Consider the following 16146-nt stretch of genomic DNA (forward strand, 5'->3'; position numbering starts at 1 on the left):
TTTTAAAAGATAAGTTAGAGATGTTTTCACTTAGATAATACATAGGCTAATTATCTGTACACCCTAGGTTTTCAGTTAAATCTAATCTAAGATGTGCTTGTCTCATTTTCCTTGGAAATAAGCTAAAAAAAAAAAAAAAAAGGACGAGCAAAGCCATAGTCATAACAGAATAAACAAATGTTTAGAGCATGAAGGCCCTGGTAATGATAACCTTAAGTAAAATCAAATCTTACCTTGAGAAATGCTGTCCCAGAGAACCCCCTTCTTGATTACGATGTTCACGTAGTACTAACTGCTAATCACTTTGATCCTATGCAGTATAATCAACATTTTAATGCTTTCTATCCATACATTGATTTAGTTTGAACCCTTACAACAACCCAGTGAGGTAGGTAGTATTCCCAGCTTACTTATAATACTGAGGTAAGTTACACAAGATCACACACTGTTAAGTTGAAGAGCCAGATTTTGACCTTGAAATCCCAACTACAATACAAACTTTTATTTAAATAAGGAAAAAAGCTATTGTACAAATATTACTCTTCAGGTACAGCCTGCAGAGCCATGGCTGTAGATGCTCAGCTCTGTAAGAAGTGCGTCTATAGATTTTTAGGTTTAGAGATGATACCATCTGGATACCTTTGCTTGAACCTGGCAACCACATCTGGATCTAGTAGGTGGATCCCATCCAGTTGGTTTCCAAGGGTGATCCTGAAGCAAGGATAAAGGGGCAAACCAAAACATCCTGGAATTAAAAGGCTTAATATTGTTAAAAGATGCATACCTTTTATTAAGGCTGCCTATAATTTCATCAAATATTCATGCCAATTCTTTTAAGACTTTAATACTAGAATAGTATATGGTAGTATGACTGGTTAGGAATTGGGCACAGATTCTGGTGTCAAAACAGGCTGGATCTGTATTACTTAAGAGTTAATAGTAAGAACAGCTAATTCACAGAGTTGCTGCCAGTGAGTATTCTTCGGATAAGTAAAACACTAGCAGCATATCTTTCAAGGCTCTACTAACAAGATGAAAGATATTAAAACTGTTGACAGATTAAATGGATTCTTAACCACCAGGGGGCAGGTTCAATATATCTCGTAGAATAATTGAGGAAGATCTTTAGTGGGCACCCTGGAGAGCAGTGGTTTGAGTCCTAAAACCTGATGGGTTTCCAGTGAACGTTGCAGAAGCCCCATAAAACAGTTTAAATACAGGAACACCTGGGTGGCTCGCTTAGTTAAGCGCCCAACTGCACTCAGGTCATGATCTCCTGTTTCATGAGTTTGAGCCCCACGCTGGGTTCTGTGCTGACAGCTCAGAACCTGGAGCCCAATTCAGATTCTGTATCTCTTTCTCTGCCCCTCACCCACTCATGCTCTGTCTCTCTCTCTCTCTCTCTCTCTCAAAAATAAACATTAAAAAAATTTTTTTTTAATAAAAAAACCAAACAGTTTAAATACAAGCTCAGGTGGCTTATGAATCCTCTGAAGTCTATATTTAGACAAGTGGCATATGAGGTGAAGTTCTAATATGTGTCCTTGACCATAAACACTTTGGCCCTTGAGGGCTAGCAGGTCTCTGGTCGCCTTACCAATTGGGCTGCACATTGTGTGGTCGTCCAAACAACTCAATCTTGCGAGTGCCAGGGGATAGTCTCTCAATCATGCCATAGATTTCATCTGGTTTATGACTGGTAGAACGAACCTAGGAACAAGGTCCAAGTTACTTTTAGGTTACCAGAGATTCCAATTCTAGCCCTTTTCGTTTATGATCAAATGAGAAAACCTGGAACACCCCTGACTTGAACAACATGGAAGGTATGGATGCCTGGAGAAGCACATACCTCAGCTACGATCACATCACAATCCAGACCCTGGTTGAAGCCTTGGGGATTTCCTTTGACACCAACCTGCTCACCACAAAAAACATATTACCTTATGATACCACAGCATTTGAACTTTTCTTCAATAAGAAGTCCAACCAATTTCCCTTTTTGTTCCACCTCTTGTACTTGGGCCCCCTTGTCGCTCACCAAGCAGTGTTCTTTCCCATGGTTCAACCAGTGACCCGTACGGCCTGTCCGGATGATGCGTTGCAGTTGATTTGTCTTCACCCAGATAATTTCATCTACCCGTTCATAACTGGAATATACGAAAGAGAACCAGGGCTTTAATCAGGCTTTCACAGTTTAGGGGTAGTACCATCTACTCTACAAAGGCAAAGACTCACAGGGAATACTTGGAGAAGGGAACACATCTCAACTACAGCAATTACATTTTTATTTCCTTCAAAAGAAAGCAACACAACAATGATCACTACTTACCCCCAGAGGTTCAGACATTCTCTGCCCAACTCCATGGCCCTAAAAAGAAAGGTTAAACAGCTACTTCCATGCCCATATATATTTATCCCTTCAAGGTATCTTAAGTGTTTTCAGTAGATATTCAGTAAACATTTACATGCAAGACACCATTAGGGCAACAGGATGGATCGAAGAGTGAAAAGATGAAATAGTATCTACTCTCAAAGGCCTTACCTTTCACAAGGAACAAATGTAAAATTAAACAGAATTCGAGGTATCATTTGTGTTAAACAGGAATTAGGGTCTCAGGAAAAAAAGGCCAACTTAGTCATACATTTAATAGCCAGACTAGGAAAACCCAGGATTTTATCCCCACCCAGAACTCACTCTGTACTACATCTGCCCATACCTACATATCTTTGAACTGCATTACCTGCCTGTGACCCAGAGGAAGAGAAAGCCATCATCCTGAAGTACTGGTATGTTGAGCCTGCGCATCTCATCATCTGTCAGGGTCCCATAGGGCAGCTCCATGTGAATATCCCAGGGTGGGTCAGCCATCACAACTGCAAACTTGCCCAAGATACTGACGTCCAGGTAGCGGATATCACAACAGATCCACTGCATGAGGTGGTATTTGGTCATCTTTCCTTCCTTCACTCTGAGATTCATGGCCCCAGTCCCTCTTTTCCATTTGATTTTCCTATTCCCTTATAAATATGTATATCCCACACCATTCCCAATCAGCAAGATAGACTGCTGATTATACCTGCTTTTCCTACATGGATGGCTGCCCTACTCATACAAGTTCCTAAGTTGAAAATAGTTTTCTGAGCAGACAGGTACCTGAGGAGGGAAGAGTCGATCTGCATTCGAGTCCCCTCCGACACTCTGTGTAAGAGCAAGCTCCTGGCTAGGTGTATGGTCTTTGCTCCCAGGAGCCTCAGAATCCATGCAAGCATCAATTTCATAGTGAACGTATTTGCAGGTATCCATGTGGAAACACGTGTTAAGGAAAGAGCAGTCACCTAATGATTCATCAGTGTGTTTATTGATGATTCGTCTGGGAAAACAGAAAGGGAGAATGAGAATCAAGACCGTGTTCCAGGGGCACTTGGACGGTTGTTGATTAAATGTCTGACTTCAGCTCAGGTCACGATGTCATAGTTCATGAGCTCAAGCCCCCGCATCACGCTCTGTGCTGTCAGCGTAGAGCCCGCTTCAGATCCTCTGTCTCCCTCTCTCTGCCCCTCTCCTGCTCATACTCTCTCCCTCAAAAATAAACATTAAAAAAAAGATGGTGTTCCAGAATTAGATCCCATAGGTCAAGTTCCAAATTGTTTCAAACTCTTGTCTTTTATTACCCTCTCCTAATTTTATTTTTAGAGCTTCCTCTAAGTTTTCAGAGAAAAAAGGCAGGTGATATGGAAATCCATAATTCACACTAAAGTGTTTTAATTCCTCTCTGGGCAAAGACAACTTTCTTATTTTACAATAGGAAGGAAGAGCTTGCTGATTAGAGCTGCATAAAATGCTGACCTAAGAGCCCAGGTTCCTATTTCTCCTAAGATCATCCTCCTCCCAGAGAACTTTCAATGGGGCTCAAGAGTTGCCTTCCTATTGCAAGAAAGGGGCATTTTTAAAAAATCTCACATCTATTTGGGAGTGCAGTCTGTGCTCCCTCCCACAGAACACTGCTTCTGAAAGCATACCTTCAGAATCTGGGGGGTCTAAGACAAATCATTAAAACCATTTAATAACAGGAGCACCTGGATGGCTCAGTTGGTGAAGTGTCAGACTCTTGATTTCAGCTCAGGTGGTGATATTGCGGCTCTGTGCTGACAGTGTGGAGCCTGCTTGGGATTCTCTCCCCAGCCCCCCTCTCTCTCTGTCCCCCTCCCCCACTGTCTCTTAATATAAACAAACATTAAAAAAAAAAAACACTGAATAATAGGATTAAAGACAGAATCCCAGTAACAGGAAGGAACATCCTGAAAATGGATGACTGCTTCCAGGAGACCCACCCCACCTCTCCCCCTCCCAAGAGACCTGAAGTGCAGCTTGCGACAGGGCCGATCAGCATCACTGGCTTTCATGCACTCCTCCTTTGTTCCATAGTCACAAAACTCTTGTACTTGGGCCCGACCTCGTGAGCGAAACTTTTCAACAATGGATTGTTCCTTCGCTGTTGTTGTATTTAATAACTCAAGGATCTCCTGACTGACCTGTGACAGAAGAAGCCTTGGACTTAAAAGGGTTTGCAGATAAAATGATCCCTAAACCACCTTTCCAAATTCTACCTGACAAATGTCCTGTTGTAAGGGGTGAATGAGCTAACCTAAAATGGGAAAACTAGAATCCTAGGAGAAGAGATTTGTCATGGGTTCAGTTCTTTCTCACAAATCCACATTTGGGATGAAATTAAAATATAAGAAGCCTGGTTCCTACTGCTAAGCATTAAGCTAACTTCCCTTTTCCAGGAAAGCAATCCTTCCCACCAAAACCACTTATATTTATATAATCAACACACAGTGCTAAGCACTTTACTGTTTAGCTCACTCTTTGCAACAATTCTAGAAGGGAGGTACTCTGGTTATCCTTACGTTATAGATGAAGACTAAGGCTCAAGAGAAGTTAACTTGTTCAGATTCACACAGCTAGAAGTAGTAAATGGATAATAACTCATTTGGGTCTGATATTTATATCAGAACCACAGTAACTGTGGTCACACTCTTTAATCATCTGTTTCCATATTTATTAATAGTCCATGTAACTACCTTCCAGTATTCATCTCCATTCATCTCCCTCTATTTCTAAATTTGGATTCCTCTTCTCTTGATCTGATGATTCTTCCAAACAGATCCAATGACAAACATCCTCTAAATCAGTTTCTCAACACTGGCATTACTGACATTTGGGGCTAAGTAATTCTTTGTTGTGTGGGGATTATCCTACTATGATTGTAGGATGCTTAGCAACATTGTTTTTCTCTACCCACTAGAATGCCTGTAGCACTCCTCTGTGTTGTGACAACCAAAATGTCTCCAGACATTGTCAAATGTTCTCTGGGGGGAGCAAGGTGGGGGGCAAAATTATCCCCAGTTGAGAACCACTATTCTAAACCCTCAACTCTAAGAACTGCACCTTGCTTGCCCTAGGGGTAAAACCCTCCCAATGAAAACTATAATTCAAAGTGTATGTGTGAGGGGTGTCTCGCTGGCTCAGTCGGTAGAGCATACAACTCTTGATCTTGCAGTTTTAAGTTCAAGCCCCATAATGGGTGTAAAGATTACTTAAAAATAAAATCTTAAAAAACAAAAACATGTATGTGTGAAAGCATTTCCATCTACCCCTACCTTCTTGCTCTGCTGTTCCTTAGTAGACTGTTGGTTCAGAAGGCTCTCTATCTCCAGATCAACATCTGAGGCAGCATGTTTCCTTGATTTCTTGGCTGGCTCCTTGGTTGCTTCTGATGCTGAAGAGGCCAGACCAGAGGCCAAAGAGCTGGCAAAAGCAGCTACCGTGGTTGAGTCCTGCTCTGCACGCCGCTTCTGCCCTGTGATAGTTCCTGCTATTTCCCCAGGGCCCTTCTTTTCTGCCACAGCGCCCATCATGGCAGAGAGCTTGGAATGATCAGCATAGGTCACAAGAGTGGGATGTGCATCATCTTGTAAGAGACCTCGTTTTACCTCAATCAACTCCTGAGCTGCAAACTTCTGTAGCAGGCTTTCCACCCCATCTTGAGTGGCAGGGGCATCTGGCTAGGGAAGGAGAGGAAAGGAAGGCAATAAAACGCTGACCATGAACTGAAGAAAAGAAGTGGTACATCCCAACCCTGTCTTATCAGGTCATTACCGTGGAGATGGCAAGACGGATGGACACAGCATCAGTGGGTAATGTTAAGGCCAGATCAGAGAGGTGGTGCAGCAATTTCTTCTCTAATTCAGGGTCTGTAGCTAGTTCAGGAACTGCTGAAGCTGTGCTGGGCTTAGGGCCACCAGAAGTGGGTGCAGCAGGCACTGGACTGTCACTGCGGAAGGTGGGAGACAGTGCTGCCTCTGGATTTCGTAGATCTGGGAATGAAGAAAAGTGAAGAACATGAAAAAGGGCAACCACGGTAGGCCTATACATTCCTCAGGAGTCCAATGCTCCAATAGTCACAGCACACAGTTCTTTCATTTCATGTAGAAAATCCTCCAAATTTAGCACTAGATAACCTTTCCTCAATCATACTCAAGTGTTCACTGCTTTGTCAAGATAATCCTGAATTTTCTGGGAACCTCTTACCTTTCCTCTACTGAGTGAGAGGTGTTTTCCTAATTCCTGTCCCTGCTGTGTTTCAAAAAAAATTAGCAGCATGGTAGATTTCTATGTCCATACCACCTCCCTTTAGTCACTCTAAATGACAACTGATATAATCAACCCAAATTTAAAAGCCAGGAATATTTTCAACAACCTAAAAACTGTGATCCAATCTTTTGAGGAATGGAGTTTGAATTTTAATGAATCAAGGCCACTGGACATCAGAGGGTATATAAAATGACAGTGTTGAGGATAAGAAAGTGACTTTTTTAAAGATTTTATTAATTAACTTCTACACGCAATATGGGGCTCAAACCTACAGCCTTGAGATCAAGAATTGCATGCTCTACTGACTAAGACAGCCGGGCGCCCCTAGAATGAGACCTATAACACTCAAATACAAAAATCTTATAAAATTTTGTGACACCCTGGTCACCAAATGATACTTCCTGACTGTATTTCTATCACTTACCTTACTACTTCACAAGCTGGGTAGCCATCATAACCTTAGTAGGACTTAAGAACTCAAATCAGGACAAAATATTACCTTTAGGAAAGCTTAAAATCTATGATTATTTAGTTAAAATACAGATGGGAGCATCTGGTTGGCTCAGCCAGTAGAGCATGCAATTCTTGATCTGGGAGTTGTGAGTTCAAGCCCCACGCTGGGTGCAGAAATTACTTTCTTTTTAAGTTTATTAATTTATTTTTTTAATTTTTTTTTTCAACATTTATTTTTTATTTTTGGGACAGAGAGAGACAGAGCATGAATGGGGGAGGGGCAGAGAGAGAGGGAGACACAGAATCGGAAACAGGCTCCAGGCTCTGAGCCATCAGCCCAGAGCCCGACGCGGGGCTCGAACTCCCGGACCGCGAGATCGTGACCTGGCTGAAGTCGGACGCTTAACCGACTGCGCCACCCAGGCGCCCCTTATTAATTTATTTTTGAGAGAGAGTGCACGCACGTGCACATGCAAGTGGGAGAGGGGCACAGCCAGAGGAAAAGGGAGGATCCCAAGCAGGCTCCACACTGTCAGCACAAAGCCCAACGCAGGGTTTCAACCCATGAACCATGAGATCATGATCTGGGCTGAAATCAAGCGTCAGGACCTCAACCCACTGGATCACCCAGGCGCCCTGAAGAGATTATTTAAAAATAAAATATTTAGGAAAAAAAAAAAATACAGATGAAATACCAAACTCAGGACCTGTATCAGAACTCTGTTAAATTAAATATAAGATATAAGTGGGTCATTATTTTACATTTAGAAATATTTAAGTTACATAAACATTTTTACTCTAATGGAATTTTTAGTAAAATTTGACTCAGAAATTCCAAGGGTGGGGGATGCCTGGGTGGCACAGTCGGTTAAGCGACTTTGGCTCAGGCCATGATCTCACAGTTTGTGGGTTCAAACCCCACTTTAGGCTCTGTGTTGATAGCACGGAGCCTAGAGCCTGCTTCAGATTTTGTTTCTGTCTCTCTCTGCCCCTCCCCCACATGTGCTCTGTCTCTCTCTCAAAAATAAACATTAAAAAAAAATTTTTTTTTTAATTTTTTTTTTTAACGTTTTTATTTATTTTTGAGACAGAGAGAGACAGAGCATGAACGGGGGAGGGGCAGAGAGAGAAGGAGACACAGAATCGGAAGCAGGCTCCAGGCTCTGAGCCATCAGCCCAGAGCCCGACGCGGGGCTTGAACTCATGGACTGTGAGATCGTGACCTGAGCCGAAGTCGGATGCTTAACCGACTGAGCCACCCAGGCGACCCATTTTTTTTTTTTTTTTAATTCCAAGGTAAATGGAGCTGAACTATACCAAACATCTTGCTAGGATACATTTTATGTAAAAATAAGTTATAATCTATTTAGAAAACAGACTTCACAATTCCATACTACCCGGAAATGTTAAATAACTCACAGAACTTTCCTTACTTTGCTTATGATTCCTTTATGTTCTGCTGAATCTTGGAGAGTAGAACTTTTGCCAGATAAACTGATACAAGTCCTTTGTTTTGTTTGGCAAAGAGATATGTATACATGGAAGGACCATTGAAGCACTATGAAGGTCTAGATGAGAAAGAATTCAAGAGCAAGGAACTTAAGCTAAAAATACTTCAGAAAGAAAGGGGCGCCTTGGTGCCTGTCAATTGAGTGTCTGACTTCAGCTCAGGTCATGATCTCATAGTTTGTGAATTGGAGCCCCTCTCTCAAAAACAAAAACAAACAGTCAAAAAAAATAAATGAAAGAAAGAAGAAATAAAAGCGACTATTATTAGCTTACTTGGAAGCCTAAGGGCAAAATTTCTGCACTGAACAGGATTAAACTAGTGAAGTCCTTGGGATTCAGCGATTCAAGGAATCCAGTAAATTTGAAATAAAATACCCCAATTACAATTTACACTAGGATAATACGCTGAGCTTTTTCCTTTTTAATGTTTATTTTTGACAAAGAAAGAGAGAGCATGAGCAGGGAAGGGGCAAAGAGAGGGGGACAGAGAACCTGAAGCAGGCTCCTCAACGGACAGCAGAGATCCCGACATGGGGCTCTAATTCATGAACAAAACACAGGACCCAAACTGTGAGATCATGGCCTGAACTGAAGTCAGATGCTTAACAGACTGAGACTTTTTTCAAAAAAATCAGTTAAGCTTTAAAAGTTTTTGAAGTAACCAAAAATTTCTTTCATTAAGCAACCTAACTAAGCACAATCAATGATAAATATTAAGGCAGAGGACACACAAGGTATTTTAAAATTAGGATTTCAGGCATTACATCCACAAATTGTTTTATATATTATATAATGATATAACTCATCATATTTTTGTTTTATACACTGTATACAAATATAACCCATTATACATTTTTAACTCACAGAGTATGCCAAAGGGAGCAAATCATATAAGTTACTAAACCAAAAACTCTGATTATAGAACATGGGGCTAAAGGAAGATATAGGTAAGTTTTCTGTTTTTTTTTTTTTTTTTTTGGTTTTTCTGAAAGTGAGAACAGAGTTTATTGAAGACACAGAGAGAGAGCAGATAGAGTGTCCAGGAGATTCAGAAAGGAAAGGAGAGGACAGTGAGTCTCCAGATGTAATTAAGTTTTCAAACAATACTCAGTATATAGGTCCTTTGTTATGTAACTCTGCAATGTTGATTATTTTAGGTAAGCCATAAATTATCCCTTACCTCTCCCCCTTAATTCATATTCAAACTTTGTGCCAGGTACCTTACATATGCTGCTTCATTAGTAAGAGATTTGTTTTTTAAAAAAAGCCCTAACAGGGCATCTGGGTGGCTCAGTTGGTTAAGTGTCCAACTTCAGCTCAGGTCATAATCTCGTGGTCCATGGGTTCAAGCCCTGCATCGGGCTTTGTGCTGACAGCTCAGAGCCTGAAGCCTACTTCAGATTCTGTGTCTCCCTCTCTCTCTGCCCCTCCCCTGCTCACACTTTGTCTCTCTCTCTCTCAAAAATAAATATTAAATTTTTTTTAATGTTTATTTATTTTTAACAGAGAGAGACAGACAGATTCAGAGACAGAGCATGAGTGGGGGAAGGGGAAGAGAGAGAGACACAGAATCTGAAGCAGGCTCCAGGCTCCGAGCTGTCAGCACAGAGCCAGATGCGGGGCTCGAACTCACAGATTGCGAGATCATGACCTGAGCCAAAGTCGGATGCTCAACCAACTGAGCCACCAGGTGCCCCTCAAAAATAAATATTAAAACAAATAAATAAACATTAAAAAAAAAGATGTAACAAAATAATAAATGAAATATTTAAAAAGCCTAAGCTCCTTATAGATAATCCCTATTACACCTTTTTTTTAAACCACCTTAAGAAAGATATTAAGGGGCGCCTGGGTGGCTCAGTCGGTTGCGCGTCCGACTTCGGCTCAGGTCATGATCTCACGGTCCGTGAGTTCGAGCCCCGCGTCAGGCTCTGTGCTGACAGCTCGGAACCTGGAGCCTGCTTCCGATTCTGTGTCTCCCTCTCTCTCTGCCCCTCCCCCGTTCATGCTCTGTCTCTCTCTGTCTCAAAAATAAATAAACGTTAAAAAAAAAAAAAAAAAAGAAAGATATTAAAAAATAGGGGCTCCTGGGTGGCTCCGTTGGTTAAGGGTCCAACTCCTGTTGATTTCTTTTTTTTTTTTTAATGTTTACTTATTTTTGAGACAGAGAGAGACCGAGCATGAACGGGGGAGGGTCAGAGAGAGAGGGAGACACAGAATCCGAAGCAGGCGCCAGGCTCCGAGCTGTCAGCACAGAGCCCGATGCGGGGCTCGAACCCACGAACCGTGAGATCGTGACCTAAGCCGAAGTCGGACGCCCAACCGACTGAGCCACCCAGGTGCCCCGCAACTCTTGTTGATTTCAACTCAGGTCTTGATCTCACATCAAGCCCCTAGTCAGGCTCTGTGCTGGGCGTGGAGCCTGCTTGAGATTCTCTCTTTCCATCACTCTGCCCCTCCCCTGCTCATGGTCTCTCTCTCTCTCTCTCTCTCTCAAAATAAATAAACATTTTAAAAAAATGTTTAAAGAGGAGCCTGGGTGGCTCAGTTGGTTAAGCATCCAACTCTTGATTTCAGCTCAGGTGATGATCTCACAGCTTGTGAGATGGAGCCCTGAATCACGCTCTGCGCACTCACAGCATGTGAGTAGGGCTCAAACCCACCAACTGTAAGATCATGACCTGAGCCGAAGTCAGACCCTTAACCAACTGAGCCACCCAGGCGCCCCTAATACTTGCTCCTCTAAAAAGTAAGCTGGTGACATGATTCTGATTATGAATCCTTGTGTTAGTAACACCTTCTGGCAGTATTCTTTTCATGGCATTCAAGACATTAGAGCTGAAAATACCTTTTAAGGTTATTGGGAGGAGAGGCTCATGTTTAATATTGAATTTCCTGAAGTCACATGCAAATTCTTGCATGTATATACTTATTTGGGGAAAAGACTCCAATGTTTTGTCATTCTTAAAATGGTTTACTGGCAGAAAATGACTAAGAACCCCTGGATTACAACTCCTTCAGAAAGTATTTGTTCAGTTATTATTTCAGTACATTTACTGAGTGCTTCCACTATGCTGGCAAGTATGTTAATACTCTGCCTCCAATCCAATGAAAATTTCTACGTGCTGTGTTCAACAAAGTAATACATAATACTTGAGCTTACTCTTGGGTTAAAAGCTCCACTGACGATAAACAAAATGCTATTAGCTCAAAGACCTAAAAATATGGCCAGTCTAGTAATATAACATTGTATGTAAATTATACTGTCATTAATTATACATAGCCAGTCTACTAATTTGCTAAACTATGTTAACATCTATATGCACATCTTCAATCCCACTGATGAAATATATTGAGCAGTTCATATATTTACCATGTTCTAAGCCTGGCCAAGTCCATTTTGTTTCAATTAAAATATGATAAAAATGTATTCACGGTAATAATCTTCATTTCCAAAAGCTGTACATTATTTCTACGGAAAACAATGTGGTGGTTCCTCAAAAAACTGAAAATAGAATTACCATATGATCCAGCAACTCCACTTCTGGATACATACCCAAAAAATCTGAAGCTGGATCTTGAAGGGATATTTGTACACCAATACTCACAACAGCATTATTCACAATAGCCAAAAGTTAGAAGCAACCCAAGTATCCACCACCAGATAAATGAATAAACACTGTACAGACACACAATGGACTTTTCTTTGGCTTTAAAAAGAAATTATGACACATGCTACAATAGGATGAACCTTATGGATATTATGCTAAGTGAAATAAGCCAGTCACAGAAAGACACATATTTCATGATTCTGTTTACATGAGGTGTCTAGAGCAGTCAAACTCACAGAAACAAAAAGAATAATGGTTGCCAGGGACTGGGCAGAAGGAGAAATAGAAAGTTATTGTTTAATGGGTACAGAATTTCAGTTTTGCAAGATGAAAAAGTTCTGGAGATTGGTTGCACCATAATGTGAATATATGTCAAGCCACTGAGCTGTACACTTAAAAACAGTTAAGATGGTAAATTTTAAGTTTTATCCCACAATTGGAAAAAAAAAAAAAAAAAGTACTTAAAAATTGCCAAACTAGAGGCATCTGGGTGGCTCAGTTAGTTAAGCATCGACTTCCAATGATGTCATGATCTCATGGTTCCTGAGTTGGATCCCCACATTGGGCTCTGTGCTGACAGCTCAAAGCCTGGAGCCTGCTTCAGATTCTGTGTCTCCCTTTCATTCCACCCCCGCCCCACTTGCACCCTGTCTCTCTCTCTCTCTCTCAAAAATAAATAAGCATTTTAAAAAATTTAAAATAAAAATAAAAATGCCAAACTAGGACACCTGAGTAGCTCAGTCGGTTAAGCATCTGACTCGACTTCAGCTCAAGTCATGATCTCAGTCATGGGACTGAGCCCAGAATCAGGCTTGGTGGGGACAGCACAGAGTCTGCTGGGGATTCTCTCTCCCTCTTTCTCTGCCCATCTCTATCTCCTGCTCGCTCTCAAAAAAATAAATAAACATAAAAAACTGCCAAACTCAGGAAGGTCTCCCAGTAATTCTTTGTCCATGGTATTTTGTATTTGTTAATGATATGGATACATTTCAGGTCATGGTTATCCTTGCCTTTCTCATTGAGCTTAGTAGTAAACAATTAGGTACCAGATTTCAGTAATGCTATAAAAATCAAGAGGTAGTTAAGAAAATTTTTTTTTTAATTTTTTTTTTTTCAACTTTTATTTATTTTTGGGACAGAGAGAGACAGAGCATGAACGGGGGAGGGGCAGAGAGAGAGGGAGACACAGAATCGGAAGCAGGCTCCAGGCTCTGAGCCATCAGCCCAGAGCCTGACGCGGGGCTCGAACTCACAGACCGCGAGATCGTGACCTGGCTGAAGTCAGACGCTTAACCGACTGCGCCACCCAGGCGCCCCATGAAAATTTTTATTTCCTGTGAGAAAAGAACAGAATGATCTGAATTTTTAGCAAGACTTTGGTTATATCTTACATGAAAAATTGATTAGTAAACAAATAGAGTGTGTCTCATGATGTTTTCCTAAGAATCTTAATGCTCAAATCAATTCTTTGGAATAACCAAAATAATTCAAAGAAGGAACAGTGAAAGCACAAACTTTAAAATATTTTATCTTAACCATATTATCAGGCAGATGTACTAGGAATCTTAATCATATATTATTAAGTGGGTGTATGAGATATTTACATCCAAAAAAAGAATACTTACATTCAAGAGAGAATACACTCTTGTCAAAATTATTAAACATGTTTAGCAAGAACCTGTATGAAATATCGACATTCTAGTAGTTAAGTTTGCATATGGCACAAAGTTTGGTTAATACCAAAGTATGGTTATTACCATGGAAAAGTGAAGTTGAATTTAAAATTGACGATTAGGGGCACCTGGGTGGCTCAGTCAGTTAAGCTACTGACTCTTGGTTTCAGTTCAGGTCATGATCTCAGTGAGTTTGAGCCTTGCATGGGGCTCCATGATGTCAGTGCAGAATCTCTCTCTCCCTTTCTGCCTCTGCCCCTCCCCTGCTCATTCCCACTGTCTCTCTCATAAATAAAGAAATAAACATTTATAAATAAATAAATAATAAAATTGACTACTAATTAATCCCTGATCATATGACTTGTACTTCTTCCTCTACTTGCCCGGTCCTCTTAATTTCTCTTTAATTATCTAAGTCTTATATAACCATCAAAATCAAATCTCAAGTGCTAATTCCTTTCATGTCTTTACTGACTAAACCCGACTCCTTACTCTTCCCTTCCCTGTACTTATTGTGGACTCATTCATTCAGCATTTTACATATATCACATTTAAGTTCTGACTTTTTAGACGAATCGATCCTTTAACCCCAATTACATTTTAAACCCCTTGAGGGCAGGAACAATGTGTTACTTATATTTGTCTAACTAGACTTATGCACACTGTAAATACTCCACAGATGTTTGTTTATTATGGTGTGAGTGTCCTGACAGGACATCTTCTAGTTCCAAGGGCCAGAACATGAGTACAGGGACCTAATATGTACCAAGACAAGATTTAGAGATCGACTCCAGTATACAAATAAACACTGGAACAAAGTACCACAAGGGTGACATGGACTATCCTTGTAGATCTCGTTAACTGATTTGCCTTAAATAAGCCAGGGCTTGTGCTGGGGTGGGGGTAGATAAAACCGGACAATCATCGGAGGTTCCTTCAAGTTTTAGGACTGTGACACAGCGGGCAACAGGAAGAGAGAAAAAGTGTAAAACCCGAAAATAAATGCTTCCAGATATCTGCTTGGGATGTAAATGGCTAAGACCATACCAGTTCCTCTACTCATTTAGCAACTCTGTGAGGGTCACTGAGGTAAGCACTGTGGGTACAAAGGTTCGGACCTTGCTCTCACGGAGCCCACCGTGGCAAAGAAATGACCACGACAAAGCAGTCGCTGTAACGCAGGGAAGAACAAAGCGCCATAGGAGCAACAAAAAAGGGGGACTTACTGCTTCATGGGATAGGGGGCTGAGAGGCCTAGCAAAGCCAATGTTCTCGCAGACTTCAGAGGAGTCGGCCAAGCGGACGGGGGTGGGGACCAGGCTTCCGTCCCAAGAAAGTGAACTGGAAGAAACAAGGCCCGCGAACGGAACCGCGACCATGTCCAGGAGGACGAAGCGTCTGTGCTGCTCAGGGCGAGGAGAGTACTGATGTACCAGGCATTAAATAAATGGACTCCTGGGGAAGGGCACCGACTCGGGAGCTCTTTTTCGCCAGGGTTCCCTCCCACCCTCCCCGGCTAAGTATCCGCCCGGAGAGCCCCGCGCCTCACCCAAATGCCCCGAGTCCTGCTTCCGCCTCCGCTGCAGCCTCTCTCGCAGGGAGTCCAGCTGCTTTTTGTGGGCTTGGATAGAGCTCCACGTGTCCGACATTCTAGTTTCTCAGCCCAGACACGTCTCGAATCAGGCGCGGCGGACTAGCACCTCCCAGCCCCGGCAGCAGGAAATCTCCTGTTCTCACGCGGACACCCCCAGGCTAACCGGAAAGAGATCTGGGGAATACGCTGGACGGGAAGTTATTGCCCGTTTCCCGCTCGTTTTGAAGCTGAAATAAGAGCCACCTTAGGTGTTGGCAGGATGGCGGAAATATTTTCTGTCGGCGCTCTCTCGTTCTTCCGGGTGCCTTGAGGCTGTGGCTGCCATATTAGTGTCTGGCAGAACGGCCATGTTGCTTATAGATGCGCATGCGGCCATGTTGAATGTAAAGGGATGAATCCTGTGCGTTTACCCTTCCAGTTAAGACGGCGATAATGTAAAAAAGCGCAAATAGAACAGCAAGCGTAGTACAGATTTTTATTTTTATCTTTTTGAAGATTTTACTTTTAAGTAATTTCTGCACCCAGTGTGGGGCTTGAACTCCTGACTGGAGATCAAGGGTCACATGCTCTACTGATTGTGCCAGCCTGGTGCCCCCAGGTTAATGAGAAATAATTAGGGGCACCTGGGTGGCTCAGACGGTTAAGCTA

General features: G+C 41.9%; 1 protein-coding gene across 1 annotated transcript; it reads right to left on the minus strand.

Annotated features, from left to right (window-relative positions):
- Window positions 1-480: 480 nt before the first annotated feature.
- METTL3 (methyltransferase 3, N6-adenosine-methyltransferase complex catalytic subunit) lies at window positions 481-15754 on the minus strand. The gene is made up of 11 exons (XM_043554300.1): window positions 15454-15754; window positions 6164-6381; window positions 5665-6069; window positions 4358-4533; window positions 3155-3371; window positions 2742-2929; window positions 2330-2368; window positions 2039-2147; window positions 1850-1915; window positions 1598-1710; window positions 481-711 (listed from the first exon to the last, which is right to left on the minus strand). The coding sequence occupies exons 1-11, from the start codon at window positions 15551-15553 to the stop codon at window positions 600-602; spliced, it is 1743 nt and encodes a 580-aa protein (XP_043410235.1). The 5' UTR covers window positions 15554-15754; the 3' UTR covers window positions 481-599.
- Between the last annotated feature and the right edge of the window lie 392 nt (window positions 15755-16146).

The sequence above is a fragment of the Prionailurus bengalensis genome, chromosome B3 (genome assembly GCF_016509475.1).
Source record: "Prionailurus bengalensis isolate Pbe53 chromosome B3, Fcat_Pben_1.1_paternal_pri, whole genome shotgun sequence".
NCBI lineage: Eukaryota > Metazoa > Chordata > Mammalia > Carnivora > Felidae > Prionailurus > Prionailurus bengalensis.